This window comes from Odontesthes bonariensis, chromosome 17, assembly GCF_027942865.1.
Source record: "Odontesthes bonariensis isolate fOdoBon6 chromosome 17, fOdoBon6.hap1, whole genome shotgun sequence".
Classification (NCBI taxonomy): domain Eukaryota; kingdom Metazoa; phylum Chordata; class Actinopteri; order Atheriniformes; family Atherinopsidae; genus Odontesthes; species Odontesthes bonariensis.
The window spans coordinates 7961843-7983957 of NC_134522.1; the positions used below are offsets into that span (position 1 = coordinate 7961843).

The following is a 22115-nucleotide window of genomic DNA, read 5'->3' on the forward strand; positions in this document are numbered from 1 at the left end:
GCAGGGTCGATTGATGCCGCCTTCAGGCTTCCTTGTGATTTGTTGTAAATATCGCACTTAACAAGCGGTTGGTGCTTCCAGCCAACGACGTTACTCGAGTATCCCAGGTATTTCCTTTTAATTTTACAGCTACTAGTAAATAAGGCATTTATTTTCGTATCAAAAACTATAAACTCGTGGGTTGTAAACCAGTAGAAAAAGCTTTCATAGTTTCATGAACGCCTCAGCTACCTGAGAACGTCTCGCGGGCACAGCGACAACATTCTGGAACGCTGAAGGAATTTTGTATTCACGTGTAGAATTTAAAGAGATAGTTGGAGTTTCTGTCCCCCAACAAGAGTACAACTTCGGCCATATTTGGTCTTTCTTTGTATCTTAAGATTTTCTACTGAACTTTATTTTCTGTGAAAACACAAATTTAAAAATAAAACAACAAAACATTTTCTATCCTGATTTGGATGCTCTGATCTTTTGATAACTCAACATGCTTTTTTTCTACATCTATTATGATGTGTAACCATGGCAACAGGGTAGGTTTTTTTGCATGTTGGAGCTGCTGATTGAGCTTTCCATTCCCAAGTAATACCTGGAAAAAAAGACCTTAAATCAAAAATGAGCTGAAGAAGAGATGTAAAATATGCAGAGCAGGAAGAAAGTGGAGAGAAATGAGGAGGATTTCTTCCCTTGATATCATAGGAAGTGGGAGATCACAGACGGTTGGAAACCGGATTGCACTGTAACTTTTTACTTTAACTTTTACTATTTTTATTCTCTTGCATATTATTTAGATATCTTTTTATATTTTTTGTGTCTACAAAGCCAAGAGCTCCTGAACTAAATTTCATTGTGCCTGCATAGTGACAATAAAGATTCTTGATTCTTGATTCTTGACATGGCTGCAGGAACAACTCTAACACCTCTTTGTTCAGCTTTAATCCTATATGGTTACAGACTGCAGACAGAGAGGTAACAGTAGAGAAGGAAACATGTCACCTGAAAACCCCAGATGTTGAACTGTTGGCTGTGAATTTCTGTCCATGTTGAGAGTTCACCTGCTTTACCTGTCGATGTTTTGTGTGACATCATCAGCTAAGTTGTTGCCAAACTACAAAAACATGACCCTGATCTATTCCCGATCGCTTACATTTTCAACCACACCTCTCTCTGCTTCAGCTTTCTGAATGTTTGTCAAATTATTTATATTCAATTAATTTTGTTATCTGTAATAATAGTACATCTTTGACAGCAGCAGACATAGTGTCAGGTTCCCATTTATATAACAGTTATATTTTACAATTATTTTTCCCGTTTGAATTTGACAAGTAAGCATAATCCAAGTTCATTCATTCTGGTGTCCAGATAAGGTAGATTCGCTGGTTTTCCAGCCCATTCTACAAGGGTTTAAATACCCGAAGGGATGGCATCAATAACTATGGTGAATTATTTCAGAGGAAGACATAGCAAACATTAGAATGAAATAAGCAACGGTATAGAATACAAAGAACCAAAATACCCTTTTGTCCCTTTCATTCTTATTTGTTTATTCATTTATTGGTGCTAGAATAGATTAAAATGTATTTTCCCTTTTTTTTTAAAAAAAAGGTACAAGGAAAGGACTAAAATTGAGTGACAAAGCAGCCAATTTCCAAAGAAAAACTTCAGAAAGCCTGGAGAACTATTGCTCGAGATCACTTTAAAAGATTTCAAGAAAGTCTGTTTGCTTGGAAACGAAATATAAAAAAATAGGGCTGGATCAGGATTTTTTTTTAACAGTACTGTATATTATAACAAACTATAAGAAAAAAGAGCTGCATTGTGTTTTGTACACTTTTACAGTATTTTCTCTTATTTTTGCCAACCTTCTATGACTTCAGAAATCGTCATTAGTGTTTTTTATTTAAATAATACTATACTCTGTTTTTTTTTATAAAACAGGAAACACCCATGAAGAAGGCATATGGGCTAATGTCGCCACCTGCTGGTATAATTCAATTACTACACCAGTCGCTTCTTTATGACGTTGTGCCCATGTGCCTCAGCGGTGTCTCCCTTCAGCGCAGTGACCTCCTTTGGTCTGTAAACAGCCGGAATAACGAGTAACGAGGAAGAATGGATAATTACTTGTTACAGGGTCAGTAAAGTAAGTGCATTTTAAATAACATTTAGTTGTATATCTCCTGTGTTGTTTATATCGTAGGCAAATAAGAAGTGTTTGCATCAGCAGCTATTAGTTTCATCTTAACTGGTGGGATTTTGGGACTCTGCGCTCAGTTTTAGTTTCTTTGATAAGTTATGCCAGAGCTTTAGGGAATGGCTGTGCCCTGCAGATTCATCTTTATTCCCAGGCTGGTGACAGTTTGCACATCCAGGGCAAAGCACAACAGACAAAGGGATTTACTTGTAAAACTCACTAGAAGTGAAAGGGACTCCAGAACTTTTTCCACTGCTTCTGTGAGATGTAACCACGGTGAAGGGGACGGCTCAGACTCTTCACGGCTGAGCAGCCAGCTGACATCCAGACAGGCTCTGCTGCCCAGGAGGAGGCGATCCCTGTCCCCGCTGGAGAGGATCAGCAGCCTGCTGCCCCAGGACGCCCTGGGCCCCGAGGTGATGCAGCTCAGGGAGCAGAACCAGCAAGAACAGGGTGAGGATGCAGACACCCGGGTGTCAGTCCCACACTGCACACCACAGGAAAGTGGACCTGAGGCAGTCACTGAAGACCAAGGTCTGGACTCCCAGCATGCCACCGAGGAGCCAAAACCTTCACCGTGGCCCACTCTTCCCGGGGAGAGCTTGCTCGCCTTTGGGGAGCTTCTCATTGCGGAGTATCAAAGAAAAAGGCGGGTGGAGTTCAAGAAGATGTTCCAGCTTCAGAGAGGAGCCAGTGTGCAGAGCAGCTGGGGGATCGTCCTGCACGGTGACATCGCTGGACAGCCTGCAGGCCGCTTCCTGAAGACCAACAGGGGGGTTCCCCTCTTTATCCGCCGGGCCAGCCTGGAGGATTATGTGCTGCATATGAAGAGGGGCCCCGTAATCACCTACCCTAAGGTAGAGAGTGTTTGTGTGTGAAGGTTCCAAATGCAGTCCAGTGTTGGTGTCGGTCTCCATCTGTGTGTCCCTCTTTTCTCAGGACACAGCTGCCATGCTGATGATGATGGATGTCACACAGGGGGACTGTGTGCTGGAGTCGGGCTCCGGCTCAGGAGCCATGTCTCTGTTCTTGTCCAGAGCAGGTCGGCACTTTAACTTTCTCACATCAGCAGCCAGAACCTCAATACGCTTGTATTTTCTCATGATTGTTAATGCTTTTGGTCACCGTTTTCATGTCGAGACCATCAGACTGTGGGAGAGCCCTAACTGAAAGCATTTGGAGTATTGTGCAATGAACATTTTAAAGGGATAGTTCGCCTCTTTTGACATGAAGCTGTATGACATACAATATTAGCAAAATGTAAATGTATTTTATTTATACAGCCCTTTACAGACAATCCTTACGGTGTACCAAAGTGCTTTACAGCAGGTAATAAATAAAGAGAAGAATAAGTAAAAACAATAAAAGAACAGTGAAAGCAATAGAATACAACAAAATCGAATAAGCTAAAAGTGTCATCATACTACTGGGTATTAAAGCCATCCTCAATAAGTAGGTTTTTAGCCTAGATCTGAAGAGGTCAGAAATCAGACGCAGCTGGACGGGGGGCTTATTCCAGAGCCTGGGGGCAGCTTTGGGAAAAGACTCGCTCACCCCAGGGTTTGTATTCTGACCTGGGCACCTCCAGCAGAAACTGATCTGTTGACCTCAGAGCTCCACCAGGACTGTTAAACGCTCAGATAAATACGATGGGGCGAGGCCGTTAAGACTAAGAGTTTAAAAACAAACATTAAAAGTTTAAAATCAGTTCTATAAAGGACAGGAAGTTAAGAATAGGAGTGATGTGCACACGTCTGTTGGTGTTGGTTAAAAGACGGGCAGCAGCGTTCTGCACCAGCTAAAGGCGACTGAGAGAAGACTGGGAGACGCCAACACAAAGCGCACTGCAACAGTCTGACCTTGAACTTATTAGGGCATGGATGGCTTTCTCAAGGTCATGACGACTTGAAAACATTTTAACTTCGGCCAGCAGACGCAGCTGGAAAAAACTAGTCCTGAAGACATTGTTAATCTGTTTGTCCGACCTCAGATCAAAGGTCAGGACTTTTTCCTGGAGAACGATTTTGTGATGCAAATGTATTACTCTTTTGAACGCATATTGTTTTGAGAAGCAAAACGCTTTATTTTTTAAACCCCAGCTAACTAGCCGGACTACCTTCGTCAACGCCAAAACTCGGCTGAAACTCGGCTCACAGGACGCAGCGGGTAAGAAAAGAAAATGTTCATAAATAATATTGCTAATATTGGATGTCATACAGCTTCATGTCAAAAGAGGTGAACTATCCCTTTAACAAAGTCTTGAACTGTTGAGCAGCTCTGTCCTCCATCAGAGCAGACTGGAAAGCGGCTGGTGTCCTCAGTTTCAAGCACCTCCAGAGAATTTAAAGAAAAAGACGAGCTAAAAATAGTTATTAAATGAGCCTTTTAACACGAATCGAAGTGATAATGAAGTTTGAGTTTAAAGATGGGCATCAAATTTTAATCTGAATTTCTGCCCTGAAGAATGATTCTCCCCATTAGCGCCGACCGTCCTCATTAAAAAGCATGAACATCCTTTTAAATCCTGCGTTTAAGAAGTAGAGCTGCTGCAGCGGTTCTCACCAGCTTGTTAAAAATGACCCGACACAGTGGGATCTACGGGCGCCGTGCTGAGCCTGGAGGTCCGGGAGGACCACCACAAGAGGGCCGCGCTGAACTACGAGCGCTGGAGGGCGTCGTGGAGTCTGCGACGAGGGCAGGAGTGGCCCGCCAACGTGCAGTTTCACAACGCCGACCTCCGCGCCGCCTCCTCGCTCCTCGCCGGACGGGGATTTCACGCGGTCAGCGTCTGGCTTGAACACAGCACACCGAAAGATTTCTAAAGACTCAAAGCATCTCATGACTTCTGCTGGTTATTTCTGTCGCAGGTGGCTCTGGACATGATCAACCCTCAGCTGGTTCTGCCCACCGTGCTCCCACATCTGCACCCCGGGGCCGTGTGCGCCGTCTACCTCGCCAAGTGCGTAGCCGCCGTTCCGTCTGCTTCATCTCAAAAGCAGCAGCTTAAACATGTTGGGAAAACACTTCTTCTCTCCTTCTGATTATTGGCGTGAATGAAAAGTTGATATTTCTGCTCACTTTGAAGCTGCTTTTTGGAAGGTGGTTCAGGAAAGCCACCAAATGGCAACTTATGAGCCATGCTGGTTGCCTGGGAACTTCACAGATTCTATGAAACTATTGCTCCTAGACAAAAGAAAGATGTCCCCCGATAAGAAAAACTAAAAGTCACCAAATGTTTCACCTCCTTTCTGCAGCAGGACCAACGTTTTTAAAACAACAAAAGCAAGAGAATTCAAATGATCTGGAAAGATTTGTCTTAATTAAATAAAACTTTGTGATCACTGAAGGGGAAATTATACTGTTTGAGTATAAATTATAGTTTAAAAATGACACAAAAACGCACCAAAAGATGAGACGCAGCACGCCTTTCAGCCCAAACTAAATGAATAAATGAATGAGAACTGACGAAACTTTAAAAAAACAACAGAAGTCTTAAAAAAAAAATCAAACCAACGATGTTTTGAGCTGTTGCAGTTTGTTTAGTGTGAATCAGGATTTGTGACTTAGTGATGTCGTTCAGCTCTGGGTTTCAAGCTGGGTGCATCACCATGGCAACTCGCCCAGAAACCTAAACCATTCGTTTTCTTTTTTTGGTCCTTCCTGCTTTGGAAATATCTGGTTGTGACCCAACGCTTGCCTGATTTACCCAAACGTGCACACGCCCAAAGTCAGAACTCATCAGGTCAATAATCAGCACCGTGGCTCCGCTTAGCAACAACTTGGTTGTTAGGGTCAGCCGAGCCAGATAAACTGAAGATATCCCGTTTATGTGGAACCTGATTTGTAGTGGAGGCCCAGTTAATTTATCACTTTTTTTTTTTTTTTTTTTTCCCGTTGCTGTTCACTTTCATCCAGCATTTAAACTTAGTTTTAAAAAAAAAAAACTTTAACAGGTTTTGGTTTGGGAAGGTTCCAAATGGCATGAAATTAAAGAATAAAAGTGTTCAAATTTGATCTTCTCAGCAGATTCTCCCTGATAACATCTTCCATCAAGGATAAGTCCTCAGAAAAATCCAAAGGAGGGTTTCTTTTCTTCTTTCAGCCTTCCAGGTCTGCGTTTTAGGCCAAATGCGGGCTTCAAGGTCCAGTTTCACAGATATGAGAGTTGGTTCGAATTCCAGCACCCTCGGTACCGTCTCTCATTGGTCTGCCACTCAAAAGAAAAAGAATTGAGCAGCTTCAGTTTGATATTGTGCTGAATAAGCAGGTGCTGCTCTCTGACTCTCCATCTCACACGCAGCATCACGCAGGTCATCGACCTGCTGGAGGGTCTCCGATGCTCTGCTCTCCCTTTGCTGTGTGAACACATCGTGGAGGTTCCGACCCGGGACTGGGTGGTGGCCCCGGCCCGGCAGAAAGACGGCCAGTACTGCTCCAGGAAAGCTCCGACTCCAAGTGAAGACTCCAGTCAGGGCGACAGTGCTCACACAGGTGACTTAAAGTAAAGCACCCGATCGCTCCGGATGCCGATGTTCGGAGCATCACCCGCTCAGATTTCAATATTCTCTTTACAGAAGAACTGACAGAAGAACTGAGGACAGAGGAGGACTGTGGCCCGGCCTTTGGGAGCATCCCCTACATCGCCAGGCCTCACCACGAACAGAACAGCCACACAGGTCAGAGGCCGGCACGCTTCCTGTGTCAGAGTGGCCACGACGTCGGCTGTAAACGCTCACCCTGTCTGTTTCTGGTTTTCAGCGTTCCTGGTGAAGCTGAGGAAGTGTGTGCGGTAGATGCATCTGCACCAGGAACCCTGGACCCGGATTATTTATAAGCCAAATGTTGTCACTGGAATAAAAGACTGAGAGGAGCATACATTTTGGTGGTTTGGTTCATATTTTCATTTTTGTAAATGTTGCTCGAACAAATGATTTAAGGTAAGCTAGCGCCGTTACCTCTATAAACTGAGATCATAAGAAGCTCTGCAGAGCAGTGGGACTTTAGGTGGCGTCATGGTGTAAAGAGAAATTCAGTTATGTAACATAGAAAGTACACCCTCTTTCAATTCTGGTCCATCCTTACTGCTTCCACAGGAATTAGGAGGGTAAGCAGGAGCCAGGTGCTGCTGATCAGAGGCACTGATTAACTGCTCATCAGTCAGTGCGTCTGCAGCATTCAGGGGTGTGTTAACACAATGCCAAGGAGGAAAGACATCAGCAATGATCTCAGAGAAGCAACTGTTGCTGCCCATCAGTCTGGGAAGCGTTAAGAGGAAAGTATGTCCTCCAGAGAACATTCAGGACATCTTTAAAGATGGTTGAAGAGCAGATTAATTTTCTGTCTTTATCTCTTTTTCATGAGATAATCCCAACAAGTGCTTTACAGCCGGTGGTAGTACGCAGGAAAAAATAAAGCAACAGAGACGAATTCAAGTTCAACCTTGTATTTCAAACTGAAAGGCAGTGCTGGATGATCAAACGGGCACACTGACAACAAACCCAGCAGAGTAACAGACAGCTGAGGACATGCATCCAAAGATAAACTCATTTACTGATGAACTGTGGAAACAGGACAGTACAGATAAGTTAAATAAATAAATAGATAAATAAATAAATAGAACTGTGGCTGGAACGACCTACACTGACTCAATCTGTAGGCTTATCTACAAAAACAGCAAAATGATTGCATATTTCCACGTGCTAAATGACATTAGCTCATTGTGGCCATGTTTTACATTCAAATATGGTTGAATGGGTTATGTTTCCATAAATAGCTTGTTTAGCTTTAGAGGAGAATGACACAAACTGGGGGATGCAGACCTTCGCCTAAAAGATAAAGTGCGATTCAGTTCAGGAAAGAAGGCGTTCGTGAAGGCAGCGGACTGCTCGGCTGCAAAGGCGACCCGACGCTCTACATCTCATTGATCCAGTCCATGAAGGCGTCGTATGAGGAGTTACAGGAAGAGGTATCCCCTGACAAAGAGGGAGGAGAGAAACACCGGGTTTAGTGGAAAACTGACTAACACACACAGTGTGTGTCTGACATAAGCCAAGCTGGAATTAATCCTACTCCTCCACTTTATTTCTAACTTAAACCCGTCGCTGGATATCATCCAGTCTTTACCACCAAATTTAGTGGCATCTGTACTGTGTGTAATGCGGCTACATTGTGATTCGCTCTGATCAAAGACCAATCGGCCCATTTCCGACCGTTCTGAGCAGTTCAGATATTTTCTTTGTCACTTCTTAAAGGGGAAAAATGGCTTGAGAGCATGTATTTGGGTGTCAGAAGTCAATAACATTTAAACCCTGAGAAAAACTCAAGCCCGGCATTTTGTTTTGGGCTCCCGAGAACTGGAAATGTCTCGTTCTGATTTGCATAGGAAAACTACATCACTTTACAAGGTTATCCTGCCTCCTGCCTCCTTCCTCTGCAGAATTTCAGCTCCAGATGATGATGCATTTGCTGCACCTCAGAGGTGGGAAAGTGGAACTCTTTTGTTCTTACTTTTTGCTTTGAAATCAACATAAAATCTCACCATTCTTTATGTAGCCTACATACGTGGAGAAATAACGAGCTAAAAATGTTCTGCCAGTGCTTCGTTTAATGTCATCTAAATGCTAATCTTTTAAATTCCACCTGTGGAAATATGGATGAATGCAGGTAAACCTCGTGGCAAAAACAAATGAAATATTTGCCATAAAAGCAACAGTTCTTAATGTTAGCCTCTAAAAACTGAAACAAAACAGAAATAGTGTGACGCTGAAGCCTAGAGTGTAGGCAGCAGCGGTGTTATGGTCTGCAATGCGCACTTTAACAATTTGGGCCGTTCAACACGAGCCTTTTGACAAGATTGTGCCTAAAGGAGCGCTTAGAAGCCCCCCAGCTGTCCGTGGTCTAACTGCAGACAAGGGAAATGCAAGTATACACAAATAAAGCCGTCAGTCACGTAGGTTTCTATCATTTCGAGCTCTCGGGCTATTTTCTGTATGCTCCATCAAACGCTAGTAACGGGCTCCTTGGTGTTATGGAGTAGTACAGATCTCAGAGGCAGCAGACCTCACAAAGAGAGGGGCAGAGTGGTGTCTTTGTCATTTTAACCCCAGCCTGTCACAGACGTTTTATCGATACCTCAGGAAACTGTGTCGCCTTGTGAAAAGTGGGCGTGATACGCCTCCTTAAAAGAAGAGCACTTCAAGCACACGCTGCTGTGGACACCGAACATTTTAACAAAAAATAGCCGATTCTAAGAGCGGTCGGCCTCTGCAATGCTGTAAACCAAGCCTGGAAGAATAATTTGGGTCAATTTCTTTCAAACTCGCCAGAAGACCAACACTGTGAAAGTCTTATGGAAATAAGCAGAAAAGCAACTGCAGCTTTCAGCCAATCGGAGTCTATTATTACACATAATATCTTCTTTACGTTACTGTGAGTTGAGTGTGTGTTTATTAATCCAGCCGAACTCCCGATAAAGCAGCTCTAATTCACACATTTTTCAGCTTCTTTTGTCAAACTGAGACTGAAAATCAGCCCAATAGGACGAGTCAGTCATAAAAATCCAGATTGTAAACCTGCAGCAATACAACTGGAAGACCATGTCTGTGCAGTGAATTCAGCTGCACTCTGAAAACTTAAATGGCCTCCCACAGCAGAACACTAACAGAAAACATACTGGGACTTTCCGACCTTAACATTAACAACACAGCAGCTCAATTATTCATTATTATTTTGAGTTATTTCAGATTGCTGGTTGACATCGGTGCCTGGGTATCACCATTTTGTGATTATCTGATGTGTTTAAAACAAACCCAGAGCTAACTCGAGTTAGACTCCATATAGGCGAGCAAATGCAAATGGTTTGTATGGGCAGTTAGAGGAGTTATGAGTGACACCTACGGGGAACCCCCTCAGGACAGAAGCAGCATGATGATTGCTGTGCCTGGGTTTTAGTCTCCGCTGCCTTCCTGTGAGAAGCAGTGGTCCTGGGTGGGGTGAACTCCAAACTGATGGCAGAGGTGAAAGAACATGGACAGGCATTGTCCACGGTCTGTGCAGATGACCGTCTGGAAGCAGAAGAAGAGACAGGGCTGTGATGTAACCTGTCGCCGCAGTTACAGACAGCACAGGAGACCGGGGAGGCGGCGGGCCCGCGGGGGAAACGCGCTTGGCCTTGTTCACTGTACCGCCGCTGGGCGCCACTGTGGTGATCGGACCGCTGTCGCTGCCACACAAAGTGAGAGGAAACGATGGCCATCACCTGGAGGACGGAGGCATGGAGACAGGATCAAAGACACAGATCAATAAAGCTCAGCTAAAAACAGCACTGTGCAGCCAATGGGCCGATAAATCTACTTGCACGTACCTCCTCACAGCAGCGCCTGCTGACGGCGGCTCTGTACTGGATGCGAGCCCACAGCTCGTCTCGCTGTTTGAGGAAGCGGGGAAACTGCCTCCTCCAGTTCTTGCCAAGAGCCCACGGAAAAATTTCATACTTGCTCTCCTCCTCGTCCTCCTCCATGGTGTTGGCAAGATAACTGCAGGGAGGAAACAAGAGCTGAAGTCAGGGAGGTAGTTTTCCAAAAAAAAACATCCACAAGTGTGAAAGAAGTGGCACAAAAAGTTCGATTTTTAAGAGAAGATTGAATAAAGGACATCTGTGAACTTACAGCGCGATGAAAAAATTCTTTCTGGTGTATTCAGCAACAGTGAGGTGGGCCCGTTTGAAGTACACAAAAGTCATGGCAAGAAGGTACTGATGATTTGGGGGCAAAAAGATGGAGTCAGTACAGTTTCATCAAACAGGTTTGCTGCTCCCAGCACAGTAAAGACTTCACCTTGTCTGTCATTTTGTAGCAACAGTCCATCCTCAGAAAATCCACAATTAGGTCATCATCTGAAAACAAAACCAACAAATGAGTCCTTTGCTGCAAATCAAACCTACACATGATTACTCACCCGATTGTGGATTGATTTAAAACATGCAGTTCAGTTAGATGAGCTAGTCATTCACCAATAAGTTGGAAGTATGCAGCCATTTCCTGTCGCTGAATGAGAGACGGTGGGGCCATTTTAGCATAGCATACGTTTCGTTGGTTGGACTGGATCTTCCACAGGGGACTCTCGGTGTCTTGCCCGATGGCTCTGTTTAGGCAAAGTTGTCTTCGGGTCTGCCGAACATTTTTGCGTTTCACTCGCAGAGACGCAGGAGGAGGAGTCTTCATCATGCTGCAGCTTGTGTCATCTATGGGAAAGAGGACAGCAGAGTGGAGGCAAGGCAAGGCAATTTTATTTATAGAGCACAATACATACACAAGGCAATTCAAAGTGCTTCACAGCTACATAAACCACAAGAAGGCAATAAAATCATTAAAAAGAAATAAAAAATTTAAATAAAAAATAATAATAATAATAAAAATTAAATAAAAAAACATTAAAAATAATCAATAATTAATTCATTTAAAAGTGAAGAGTGCAGATAAAAATACTTTCAGGTGTCATATGCACAGCTAAATAGAACTGTTTTCAGCCTGGATTTAAAATTTTTCAGAGTTGAGGTGTTGTCAGAGGTGTGTTCAAAAGACGTTATCATTCAATACCCCAAAAGAATATGTCAAATCATATTTTAATTGAGCAGCTCTATTAGCAAAGAAATACAAAAATGACCTGACCAATTCATTGAAAACTGCAGGCAATAAATTAATGAGGTATCAACCAATCATTCCCACTTTAGGGGAGCGGCTAGTTTCCAGGAACTTGAGGGATATTTGACCTAAATGTTTACCCAATGGCTATTAATGTCATTCGGATATCAAGCAATGACATTAAACAGCTTAGCAGCACACTTGCAGGTTACCTCATATCGCCGACACGCTACATTATCGACATTTATCGGTCTAATACATGTTTATTGCCGACTTGTCCGCAGCATCATGACGTCTGAGGTAACCGTCTATCACCTGGCAAAACAGGATCTAGCCTACCTCGTTACGTTACACTTGACACAACTTAATTATATTTTTCAGTACTAACCCTTGTAAAAAAAAAAATTGTCTGACGCATATTTTTTGGTTGGTTCAATTCTATGAACAACAGCAACAGCTGATGTATTATCTGCCGATGTTCTGTTTGTGTAATTAAACGACATAGTTGAGCCGCTAGCTAAAGAAAAATACACAAAAACTTAGCATCGTTAGCATCTCTGACACACTGATAAATTACAGAGTTAAAACAAGAATAACTGTTGTTCTTAGTAACAGAGCTCATGCGATCAGCGCTAAAGTTTAAAGGGTTAAACTGAAGGTAAAACAATCGACACCAACCAGATAAGATGTTAGCAGCAGCGCCACAGGATCTCCCGCGAGAGCCTAGCTGCACACCGGCGCGCGCCAAACGCCTGGGAAAGTCCCGCGGCTCTTCTTCTTCTTTTCATTTTCCTCCTTCTTCTTCTTCTCCTCCTTCTTTGTCTTGTAACGTCGAACGATCACGTCTGTCTTCAAAAACTGCAAAAAACATTGTGATACAAGAAAACATGTTCAAATATGGGTTTACACGCAGGCTTATTTATTTATTTATTTATCCAGATAAATATAAGGCGCGGAAAAAATAAAAAGTTTAATTTACAATATGCAATTTTTAAAAAAAAACCCGTTTAGCTAAGAAAATATAATGCTCTTGATTTTTCACAGTGTACACTACACGCAGTGTATTCCTATTGTAAAAGAGAAACTACTACAACGACCACACACATGAAAACTAAAGGGCATAAAAAATACTGTACTTTGCGGAAGTCTTGAACCACCTCTTCTTTACTCATATATTGCCTAGAAAAATGGAAATTAGTGCAAACATAATTATAAATACAGTGTATAAGGAAGAAACATAATGTACAGTTCTAAGGAGCTTGAAAGTCAATATTTGGTCTGAGCATCTTTATTCTTCAACACAGTCTGATTCTGATTATTAGAAAAAGATGCAGTGAAATAACTTGGAAATCACCACAGAGGTAGCTGGGGACATGTAGAACAAGATTCTGGTGGAGTTTGCAGAAAACACCTAGAATTTCTTTTTTTGTGAATCTTTTAATCTGGCGATATACATCATGTATTGGGTATGATTTCAGCATCAGATTATTAGAAAAAGATGCAGTGAAAGAACTTGAAAATCACCACAGAGGTAGCTGGGGACATGTAGAACAAGAATCAGGTGGAATTTGCAGAAAACAATTCGATTTTCTTTTTTTTAAATTTTTTTGCATTGGGTATGATTTCAGCATCAGATAATCTGAACCCTCTCAGACAAGCTTTCTGTCATTTCTTGAAGTAGCCTTCAGGAATAGTTCTCTTCTTGAAGGACATCCCAAAGCTCTTTTCTGGATGTCGGCTGCCTTTTGTTCTGTTCTCTGTCAAGATGATCCCACACTGCTTCAATAATGTTGAGGTCCGGGCTCGGGGGAGGATTCATCCCTCCATCAGACCTGTTGCTACTGATTTTTAATTCAAATTAAAACCCTCCAAGATCAACAGGGACACTCTTTCTTTTCTTTTAATTCCAAACACTCAATAATAGTATAAAAACTTTATACAGACATGGAGTTGTGGCCAGAGTCTGGATGTGTTTTTGAGATAAGTAAGTAAGATTGGTTGATTGATTTAAAGTGGGATTCAAAAACAAGGATGAAGTTTAGTAGCAGAGGTAGCAGACCTCAAAGGATGGGCAGATGGAGGATCCATTTAGATCGCAAAAGATATGTCCAACCTACCAGAACAGCATAACTATGAGCTCTGTTCTGTTTTTAGGGATCAACACCATAAATCAACAAATAATTGTTTTAACACTCATAGTTGCTCAAAATTTCTCAAGGTTTATTTAGTGTGGAATTGACATATGCCGTTCATGACATCTTGCATAGATAGTGATTTAAGACGAACCTCAATGCATTTTTAGACTGATGCATTCAGTTTTTTTCTTTTTATAGAAAATGTGAAACATGAAACAAGAGACTATATCCCTGATTAAAGTCAATAGCACAACCCTATATTCAACATGATCTCTATCTGCATGTCTCAGTAATGAAAGGTTGTGTTGCGAAGTGTGAAAGGTGTATTGATTGTACAATGCTGCTACATTCTAAACACATTCATCTAACATATTCCAAGCAATTTGTTTAACATTGTGCTGTTTTCATGATAAAAGTTATGAGAGGAAAGATTACTCTAATATTCTCAATTTATAATTGTCCCTTCGTTGAAGCCCTGAGGCCACTTTATACACACATACACACTTTAGACAACAAAAGCACACATAAACATCATAGTGTATTTGGAGCTCCAAATATATGGAACAAATAATTTCTAATAATAATATTTTTTTAGATAAAATGAGAAAATTATAGTAGTACCCATAAAGTGACATGTATGAAATAGCTACAGTTTGAGTCGTTTGAAACAGTATAAATAGAAATAACAGTGAATGTTTTTTTAATGCAGTTAAAAAATACACTTTCACTTTTAGTGTAATAAACTATTTTTCTTTTTTGCTCTGTTACCTAAGAGCTGAGTTGTAAGATATTGTTTTCCTGGCTATAAAAAGCCACCTGAGGCCAGCCCTCATTACTCAAATGAGCTTAAGTTCTTACAACTAGGTGAGTTTTATTTGCTTTAACGTGACATATGTGCAGGCAGAGGAGTTCACTGAAAGCCCCACTAATCCTTTCAGCTGTGTGTCCTTTGAAAGGCACAGAAGGATGCATATTACAGCGCGCTATAAGGAAATTTTAATAAACACGACCGGCAATCTGTGGATTTATTTTGGCTATCTGTGACAGGTGGAAGCAATTCATAAAATGGATTTATACATATTTTGTTTCGGCAGCCTCCTTGTGGAAAGGGATTTCATCAGATTCAACGACCTCAGCCATCTGAAAATGACAGATACAGCGGGTGGATAAGGACTTAGGCTGTTTTCCATCCCTCACTTCACTGTCTATTCTACTGTGTTGTTCTCCAGTAACACGTACGGAGCAATTTGTACTGGAAAACATCAGAAATGGGTTGCTCACCATCCAAAGGTAACAATTTTGTTACTCTGAATACATTGAGAAAGGGGAGAATGCTACCCTCTGTACCTCATGAAAGCCCTGGAGAGTCGAAGTTTGAAGACAGGGACAAACGTGATTCTACAAATGAAGATGCAAAGGAGATGAAGGCAGTTGCACACATCCAGGTATCTCAGAAAGATGCACAAATGACACCACAGAAAAAGAGAAATGTTACTGAACAAGTGCCCGTGGAAGCAGTGAAAACTGATAAAATGGAGAATCAAGTAATGGACAATGAGACAGCATCACAGAGAAAAGAGAAAACCATTGAGAAGCAAGATTTAGCAGACAAAAAGTCTACCAGGAAACCAAAGAAAAATGCCAAAGGTGCAAAAGTTTTGAAAAAGAAAGACAAGGACAAAGACAAATTATCTACAGATCAAAAAGTGGACTTTCCTGAACCTTTGGTAAAAGCTCACCAAGCTGCTTATGCCTTTTTGAATCCTAGCATAAACAAATATGATGTTCTACTAGGACTTTTGGAAGAAGTCACCCAAAGTCAAGTTTATGTTCAGCCAATGGTGGCCTTCATGGCTTTACGCTATGAGGAAATCATTCAGGGACTGGAGGAGATGGCAGACGAGGGGGAAAAGATTTTAAAAGAAAATGGAGAAAATCTTGCTTGGCAAAGCCAAATGAAAAATCTCTCATCCTCTCATCCTCTGAAGCCGGGCTCTGCAAACAATACTGAGCAACCACCAGATTTGTTGCAGCAGCTGCTTCAGTACACCACACAAAGAATGAGAAATGTGAGTCAGACTGTTGGGGGAATTGGGGACTCTTCTTTAGAGGAGGCAGTAGAGTACTTTGCTTCAGTCTCAGAACTTTTAGAGGAGAAACTGAAAGTCAAACGTGCAGTGGAGGCTAGATTAATGCAACTCTTAATCCGTATTGAAATGGCCTCTCTGCGCAAACCTGGGCCGGAGGATTCTGCTCTATTTAGTGAGGACAGTGGAATTGGTGCTGAGAATGAATCCCTCGCTGGATCTGAAAAACGCCACAGACGAGAGAGTTGTGGGTCCACTGGAACAAATAGAACCACTGGCAGTCCAATGGGATACACCCCCATGAACCTCAAGGGACTGTTGAGGCAAAAGCATCAAAGTCAAATAAGCCCAAGTGTTTCACTCACCTCCCTGAACTCACTTGGTTCTACATGTACCATAATGCCTAATGACCCAAGAGACTCATTTTTAGGATCTGTCTCCTTAGATGATGGGGAGGATGATGACAATGATGAAGAGGATGTAAACAGAGTCATGGGGAATGTTCAAGTAGCATTTAGAATGCGATCTAATTCTTCACCTGTTGACAGAGAAAAACATCCAAAGCGCATACCTCCAAAGCGCATAGAGAATCCACGAAATGTAGAAATGACTCTCAAAATGAAAAATGCTATAAGTGGTAGGATACAGTTCGTTCCAAAACAGAACAGTAGTGCCAAAGCCAATACAGCAGGCAGCCCAAAAAACATTAAACGCGAATGGACAGACGAGGAGGTACGATCTCCAAAGAGGCCTCAATCCGCTGCTCCTGTCCGAAAAGCAGTAGTTAAAAGAACCCCAGCTACTAGAGGACAACGTTCCCGGTCGGCAGAATCTCTGCGGAGCAAAGGTGAAGATCATACCCTGCTTGAACTAGAAAGGACACAGAAGGATTTAAACCAAAAATTGCAGAAGATGAATAAAAACAAGGTCGGAGCCAATTCAAAGACTGCTTCACTTAAACAAACACAAGGAAACTCACCAGCACAATCTCCAGCGCTAAATCGTAAAAATCCCTCATTAGCTAAGGACAGTCATCCCAAACCACTCAAAGAGAAGGCAAGCCTGACAAGTTGCAACATTAAAAAGGAGGAGAGAAAGAGTGAAGTGGAGGAAGATAAACAGGAAGCCAACAAAACTTCCAAGGGTCCCATAAGAGCCACCCCACCACCTAGCCCTCCTTTATCCCCACGGCCGTCCTCTGGCCTCCACAGAGGCAGGAACTCAGTCAAAAAACTGATCGATACCTTCAGCCAGGGCATAGAGGAAATGGATGGTCCTAAAGTTCTTGGGCCTCTAAAGGGTGTGCGAAGGTGTGGTGTTCCAGTCTTGCCTGGTTTAGGAAATGTGGAGGCTGTGCTCAGTGCTGGGGTTACAAGCTGTAGGCATGAGCCCACAGCATCAGATAAAACCGATTACTTAGATTTTGATAGTCTTCCTCCACCTCCACTGGAAGTATTAATGGACAATTCCTTTGAAAGTGCTCAGAATGGATCGACTGTTGCAGGAGATGGCGCTGCAAAAGTAGGAAAGTCACCTGTGTTAAAAAGGACTGCAGTATCACAACGACTGAAGGCCTCAGTTCAGTCTGTTACGGTGCTGCCAAGTAGAGGAGGTCTGCCTCAATCTTCCAAGGTTATTTCTCCTGCAAGAGTAGATAAACCAGACATACCTGCTTTAACAAAGATCAGCCAACCAGATGTCCAACCGACAGATTCAGGAGTGGAAACAGATTATTTATATCAGCAAGCCAGAAAGATCATACACCTGCAACAATCTTCAGACTCTAACTCAGAGCGATCAACAAATTGTTCGGCAACATCCAACAATCAAGGAGAACCAACAGATCTACAACATTGTGGTAACCTTTCAGTGCCTGGACCTAACACCACAACATCTACAGTGCCTCCTTCTTCTGTAGCCAACAGCCAACCACCTGCCACTCCACCTATCTCTAGAGGACGAATGTTACCTTCGGCACCTTCCACTCCAAGCAGCTTACATCGAAGACTACCCAGTCCCCACAATTTTAGAAAACAACCGTCGCCACCCTCTTCAGCTAGCCCTCCTGTGAACAGGACACCTCCTACACCACCAGCTCAGAGGAGACTTCCAAGCCCATTTGTAGCAAAGCAGAATATTTCAAACTCAAACTCAGTCCAATCATACCCTCTCAAAGCCCCATCTCCACCAGCATCACCAAAAGTACGAAGATGGTCAAGGGAGAACAGCAATGAGGACTCATCTAGTGCTCGGACATTCAGTAATGCACGTTCAGTCTTCTGCCCTGCATCTCCATCCATGTTTGAAGCCCAGCCTTGTACAGTTCCCCAACCACCTCAAGCATGGACTTCTACCAGAGTCTCTTTTATCTCACGTACCTGGGGTAGTCGAGGGAGGTTTCCTGTGTCTGTTCAAGGACCTCGACCCTTCGTCCGACGTAGCCAATCAGACCGAAGACCAAGTTTAAGTCTGCCATCGCAATCACAAAGCATCTCAGTGGCTGAGAGTTGTGGGAGTGAGCCAGTAATATGTTCAAAGGGGTAAGATGTTACCACAGTGTTTTTTTAATGTTTCCTAAATAGTCAAACTGGGAATCCCGAGAGCTTGAGTAGAAGCCAACTGGACCTTTTTTCTTGGTTCTTGAAGATGAATCACATATGAAACATCTTTAGTGACCAAGAAAAGAACTCCAGTTGCTTTCTATTCCAATTCTTGAGATGACCATGACCTTGAAGGCTGTGAATCAACACCCGCATCTTTCTGGAAATTATGTATTTTATGGATACCTTAATTAAAATTAAGTTCTGGGAAAAACTTTCTGCAGTGAAACTTGGGTAAACTGGTGATAATTGATTTAAAGGAAATCATATCATGGAATTGGTTTATTCATACTGCTTTAAAAGATTACTTAATTAGGATGTTATGCTGAAGTCCGAGTTAAATTACATGTTTTCAGATGGAATAAAATGTATTCTCTAATATAGACAGTATAGGGATTTTTAATATTTGAGCTGACATCTGTAATCTGTTAAATCTGTTAAATTCTTTGGATACTTTAAAGACTTTAGATAAAGGTTGATTTTTTTTTTCAACACCACTGTCAAACTGACTCAAATCCACTTGGCACACTTCCCTAATTTCTAAAAACAATCTTCTTCATTCTCTCTTATAGGCTAGATGATGAACCAACCAGGGACAATGAAATATGGGGTAGCCGATCCGACCTCAGTGCTACACCACGCTCTGCGTCACATCCGGACCTGTGTGTTGTTGGACAAGCCTTGCAGAGGGACTAAAGGGGCCAACACTGGGCTAATGGGATTATAGATTAGCAGGCCTTACTGAGGATTAAAGTGGATATTGTTTATTCTACCGTGAAGAAAAGAAGGGCTAATTCCGTTCACTCTGCTGAGGTAACATACCTCTACAAGGTTTATATTTAAGTGTGTTTACTATTATATTTAAGTGTATTTATTGTTGTGGATCTCTACATTTGTAACGTGTCTGTGCTTAATCAAGCTCTTGAGTTTCATGTTTACAACATATCATTCTCTAGTTATGGAAAGATGAGCAATATTTGTGTTAAACACAAGTTTGATCAAGTGTACTCAGTTCATTCAGTTCAGAGTTTATATAATCAAAGTTCCAGGTAACGTGTTGGCAGTAGCTGTCTGTCAATAAACTGTTAAAAAAAAAGATATAAAAAGATATAAAATTGATATTTAGGGACAAATATATAACAGAATAGTACCGACAAATTACTGACATACAGCTAACTGAGTGAACTGAAAATAAACTGAGGGTTGTTAATGATTATTTGGATTTTTGTTCAGTAAGATTTTTTTAAACCTTTTTTCCTTTGTTGTAATTTGTGGCAAGCTAACATGGCACTAAAATCAGCCATCACCTTCCATGTTTTTATAAGCTTTTATTTTCCTGTTTGTCATTTTTACTATTTGTTTATGAAGTAAACACATTTATTTCACTCCGTCTTTGCATCTATCATCAATTGTACCTCATTAAGTAGTGATGTTTCTATATGGATGTTTTAAAAACAACATAAAACATGTCCTTGAGTGACTAGTGGTTCAATATGGCTCAGTGCTCATACTGACAAAGATACAGTAGCCTATAATGTGCCAGGTTCACAATTTTAGCTAAGCATGTTAGCATGCTAATATTTACTTATATCTGAATGCAGTCACCTTAATAGGAATTCCATTAATTTTGCGGTTGGTCATAAAGTATATTAGTGGATAAATACAATTTATGATCTGCTAATAATGCTACATCAACCAGACTATGGCCAAAGTTACAGTTTAATTTGATTTAAAAGCAGTCTAACCAATGGTAACAAAATGTGGTTAGCTCATTAGCTGGTATCCCTGTGATTAGCCTGGTTAGGAATGGCTTCAACGCCAGGATTCTGCTCTGTTGGTTGAGTAAAAATGAAGTCTGTATTTTGAAGTGAATACTGGACATCTGCCCAGAAATCATGACCTCATTGTTCCATCAGTGTTGCCAACTAATTTCAGTGGAAATATCTAAAGCCTACAAAAATGTCATTAAATATCAGTAGATGTTACCATAGACTTCATGAAGCATTTTCATTCTGCTATGTGCCAGCCCTTTAAATTTGTTTGCTTTTTGCCTACTTTATATGCTCATATATATTTACAACCAAATTCCTAATGTTCTTCTTTGCACGTTTTTTTTTAATGCCATTTTTGTTGTCAGACAGCAAAACAAGTCTGATATTGTAACTGAAAAATGCCCCATTAAGACAATGTTTCAAACCGTGCTCACTAAAAAAGCTAAAGACTGTTGCTCTGCTTTGATAAAGCCCTGACTTCATAACCACAGTATCATCTGACAATGCCACTATCCACACAAGTTAAAGACTGTGCTGTGATTTCAGGTGTGATCACTCCAAGCAGAAGAAGTAGAAGCAGAGAGTGACTGAGAGTGAATCTTTTGATGATATTATCTAGTGTAGATGAGGGAATATTCACAATTTTATGTTTCGGAAGATTACTTTGAAATTTGCGCCACAATTTTTAGATGCATTTCTTTTTAAGATTGCTGAACCTGTCCATTTCTACTTCTGAGAGACTCTGGCTCTCTAAGGTGCTCTTTTAACACTCAGTCATGTTACTGACCTGTTGTCAGTTAACTTAAGCAGTTCCAACATGTTCCTCCAGGTGTTTCTTTTTAGTACCACTAAGTTTTTCAGCCTTTTTAAAAAAAGATTTTGTCTCAGTCCCAATTTTGATTCAATTCTGCCAACACATTCAAGATGAGCTAATATGAGCCAGCAATAACACTATGGAGTGGCATGATAATTCTCACAATACATATTTTAATTCACACTTAAAGGTAGGGTAGGAGATCCTGGATTTTGAGTCCAGCGAAGCTGCATTTTGAAAATACACAGGTAAAAAGTCCCAACCCTTTTCTTCACTTTCCCCCCGAAGGCATGCCTCTAGAGTACATGAACGCGCACGAGCACGAAGGTGCACGAGCGCTGTTCTGACAGCAAGCATCGATCGTTGCCGTATTTAGTATTTAGTTTATGCTAACTATACGTTTAATAATGCTAGGTGCTAGCCAAGCTGGCTCTAGTTTAGCTTCCTGCCAAGCTTCTGGACGTGGAATTTGTTCACGGAGCAGGGTACGCGCACATGGAGAAGGAGAGGGAGGGGGAGGGAGGAGCAGATTGCAGTTTGATAGACGGCATCAGAATCCAATCATTGTGAACGGTCCGTTCACAATGATTGGATACTGTTTTTCCTAGATTGTACGTTCTAGAGGCCACTAAAACTTTTCATATTTGTGTCAAAACTTTTAATTAATTGGTTGCAATGGGGGTGTGAAGAGTATTTCAAGCAATATGTAAAAAAATGTTCCAGAAAAAGATCCCCTACCCTGCCTTTAAATAGACTGTATAGTGAGTAGTGAGTAATTTTGCAGAGATTTTTGCACAGCTTGTGACAGAGAAGCCTTTAACAACCGCGTTTGAAAGTAAGACACTTGTATTAGGACTAACGCCAACTCAATACGT

The 22115-nt window shown here is 41.7% G+C and overlaps 3 protein-coding genes across 3 annotated transcripts; 2 read left to right on the plus strand and 1 right to left on the minus strand.

Annotated features, from left to right (window-relative positions):
- The first annotated feature begins 2033 nt into the window (after positions 1 to 2033).
- trmt61b (tRNA methyltransferase 61B) lies at positions 2034 to 7058 on the plus strand. The gene is made up of 7 exons (XM_075447609.1): positions 2034 to 3048; positions 3131 to 3233; positions 4781 to 4971; positions 5059 to 5150; positions 6492 to 6682; positions 6766 to 6867; positions 6950 to 7058. Exons 1-7 carry the CDS (start codon positions 2311 to 2313, stop codon positions 6982 to 6984), a joined length of 1452 nt encoding a protein of 483 aa, XP_075303724.1. The 5' UTR covers positions 2034 to 2310; the 3' UTR covers positions 6985 to 7058.
- Positions 7059 to 7656: 598 nt separating this feature from the next.
- spdya (speedy/RINGO cell cycle regulator family member A) lies at positions 7657 to 12717 on the minus strand. Its single transcript, XM_075447794.1, has 7 exons — positions 12511 to 12717; positions 11202 to 11432; positions 11026 to 11084; positions 10858 to 10943; positions 10554 to 10725; positions 10088 to 10448; positions 7657 to 8163 (listed from the first exon to the last, which is right to left on the minus strand). The coding sequence occupies exons 2-7, from the start codon at positions 11413 to 11415 to the stop codon at positions 8102 to 8104; spliced, it is 954 nt and encodes a 317-aa protein (XP_075303909.1). The 5' UTR covers positions 11416 to 11432; positions 12511 to 12717; the 3' UTR covers positions 7657 to 8101.
- Positions 12718 to 15298: 2581 nt separating this feature from the next.
- Positions 15299 to 19350, plus strand: pcare1 (photoreceptor cilium actin regulator 1). Its single transcript, XM_075448627.1, has 2 exons — positions 15299 to 18594; positions 19227 to 19350. Exons 1-2 carry the CDS (start codon positions 15299 to 15301, stop codon positions 19348 to 19350), a joined length of 3420 nt encoding a protein of 1139 aa, XP_075304742.1.
- The last annotated feature ends 2765 nt before the right edge of the window (positions 19351 to 22115 follow it).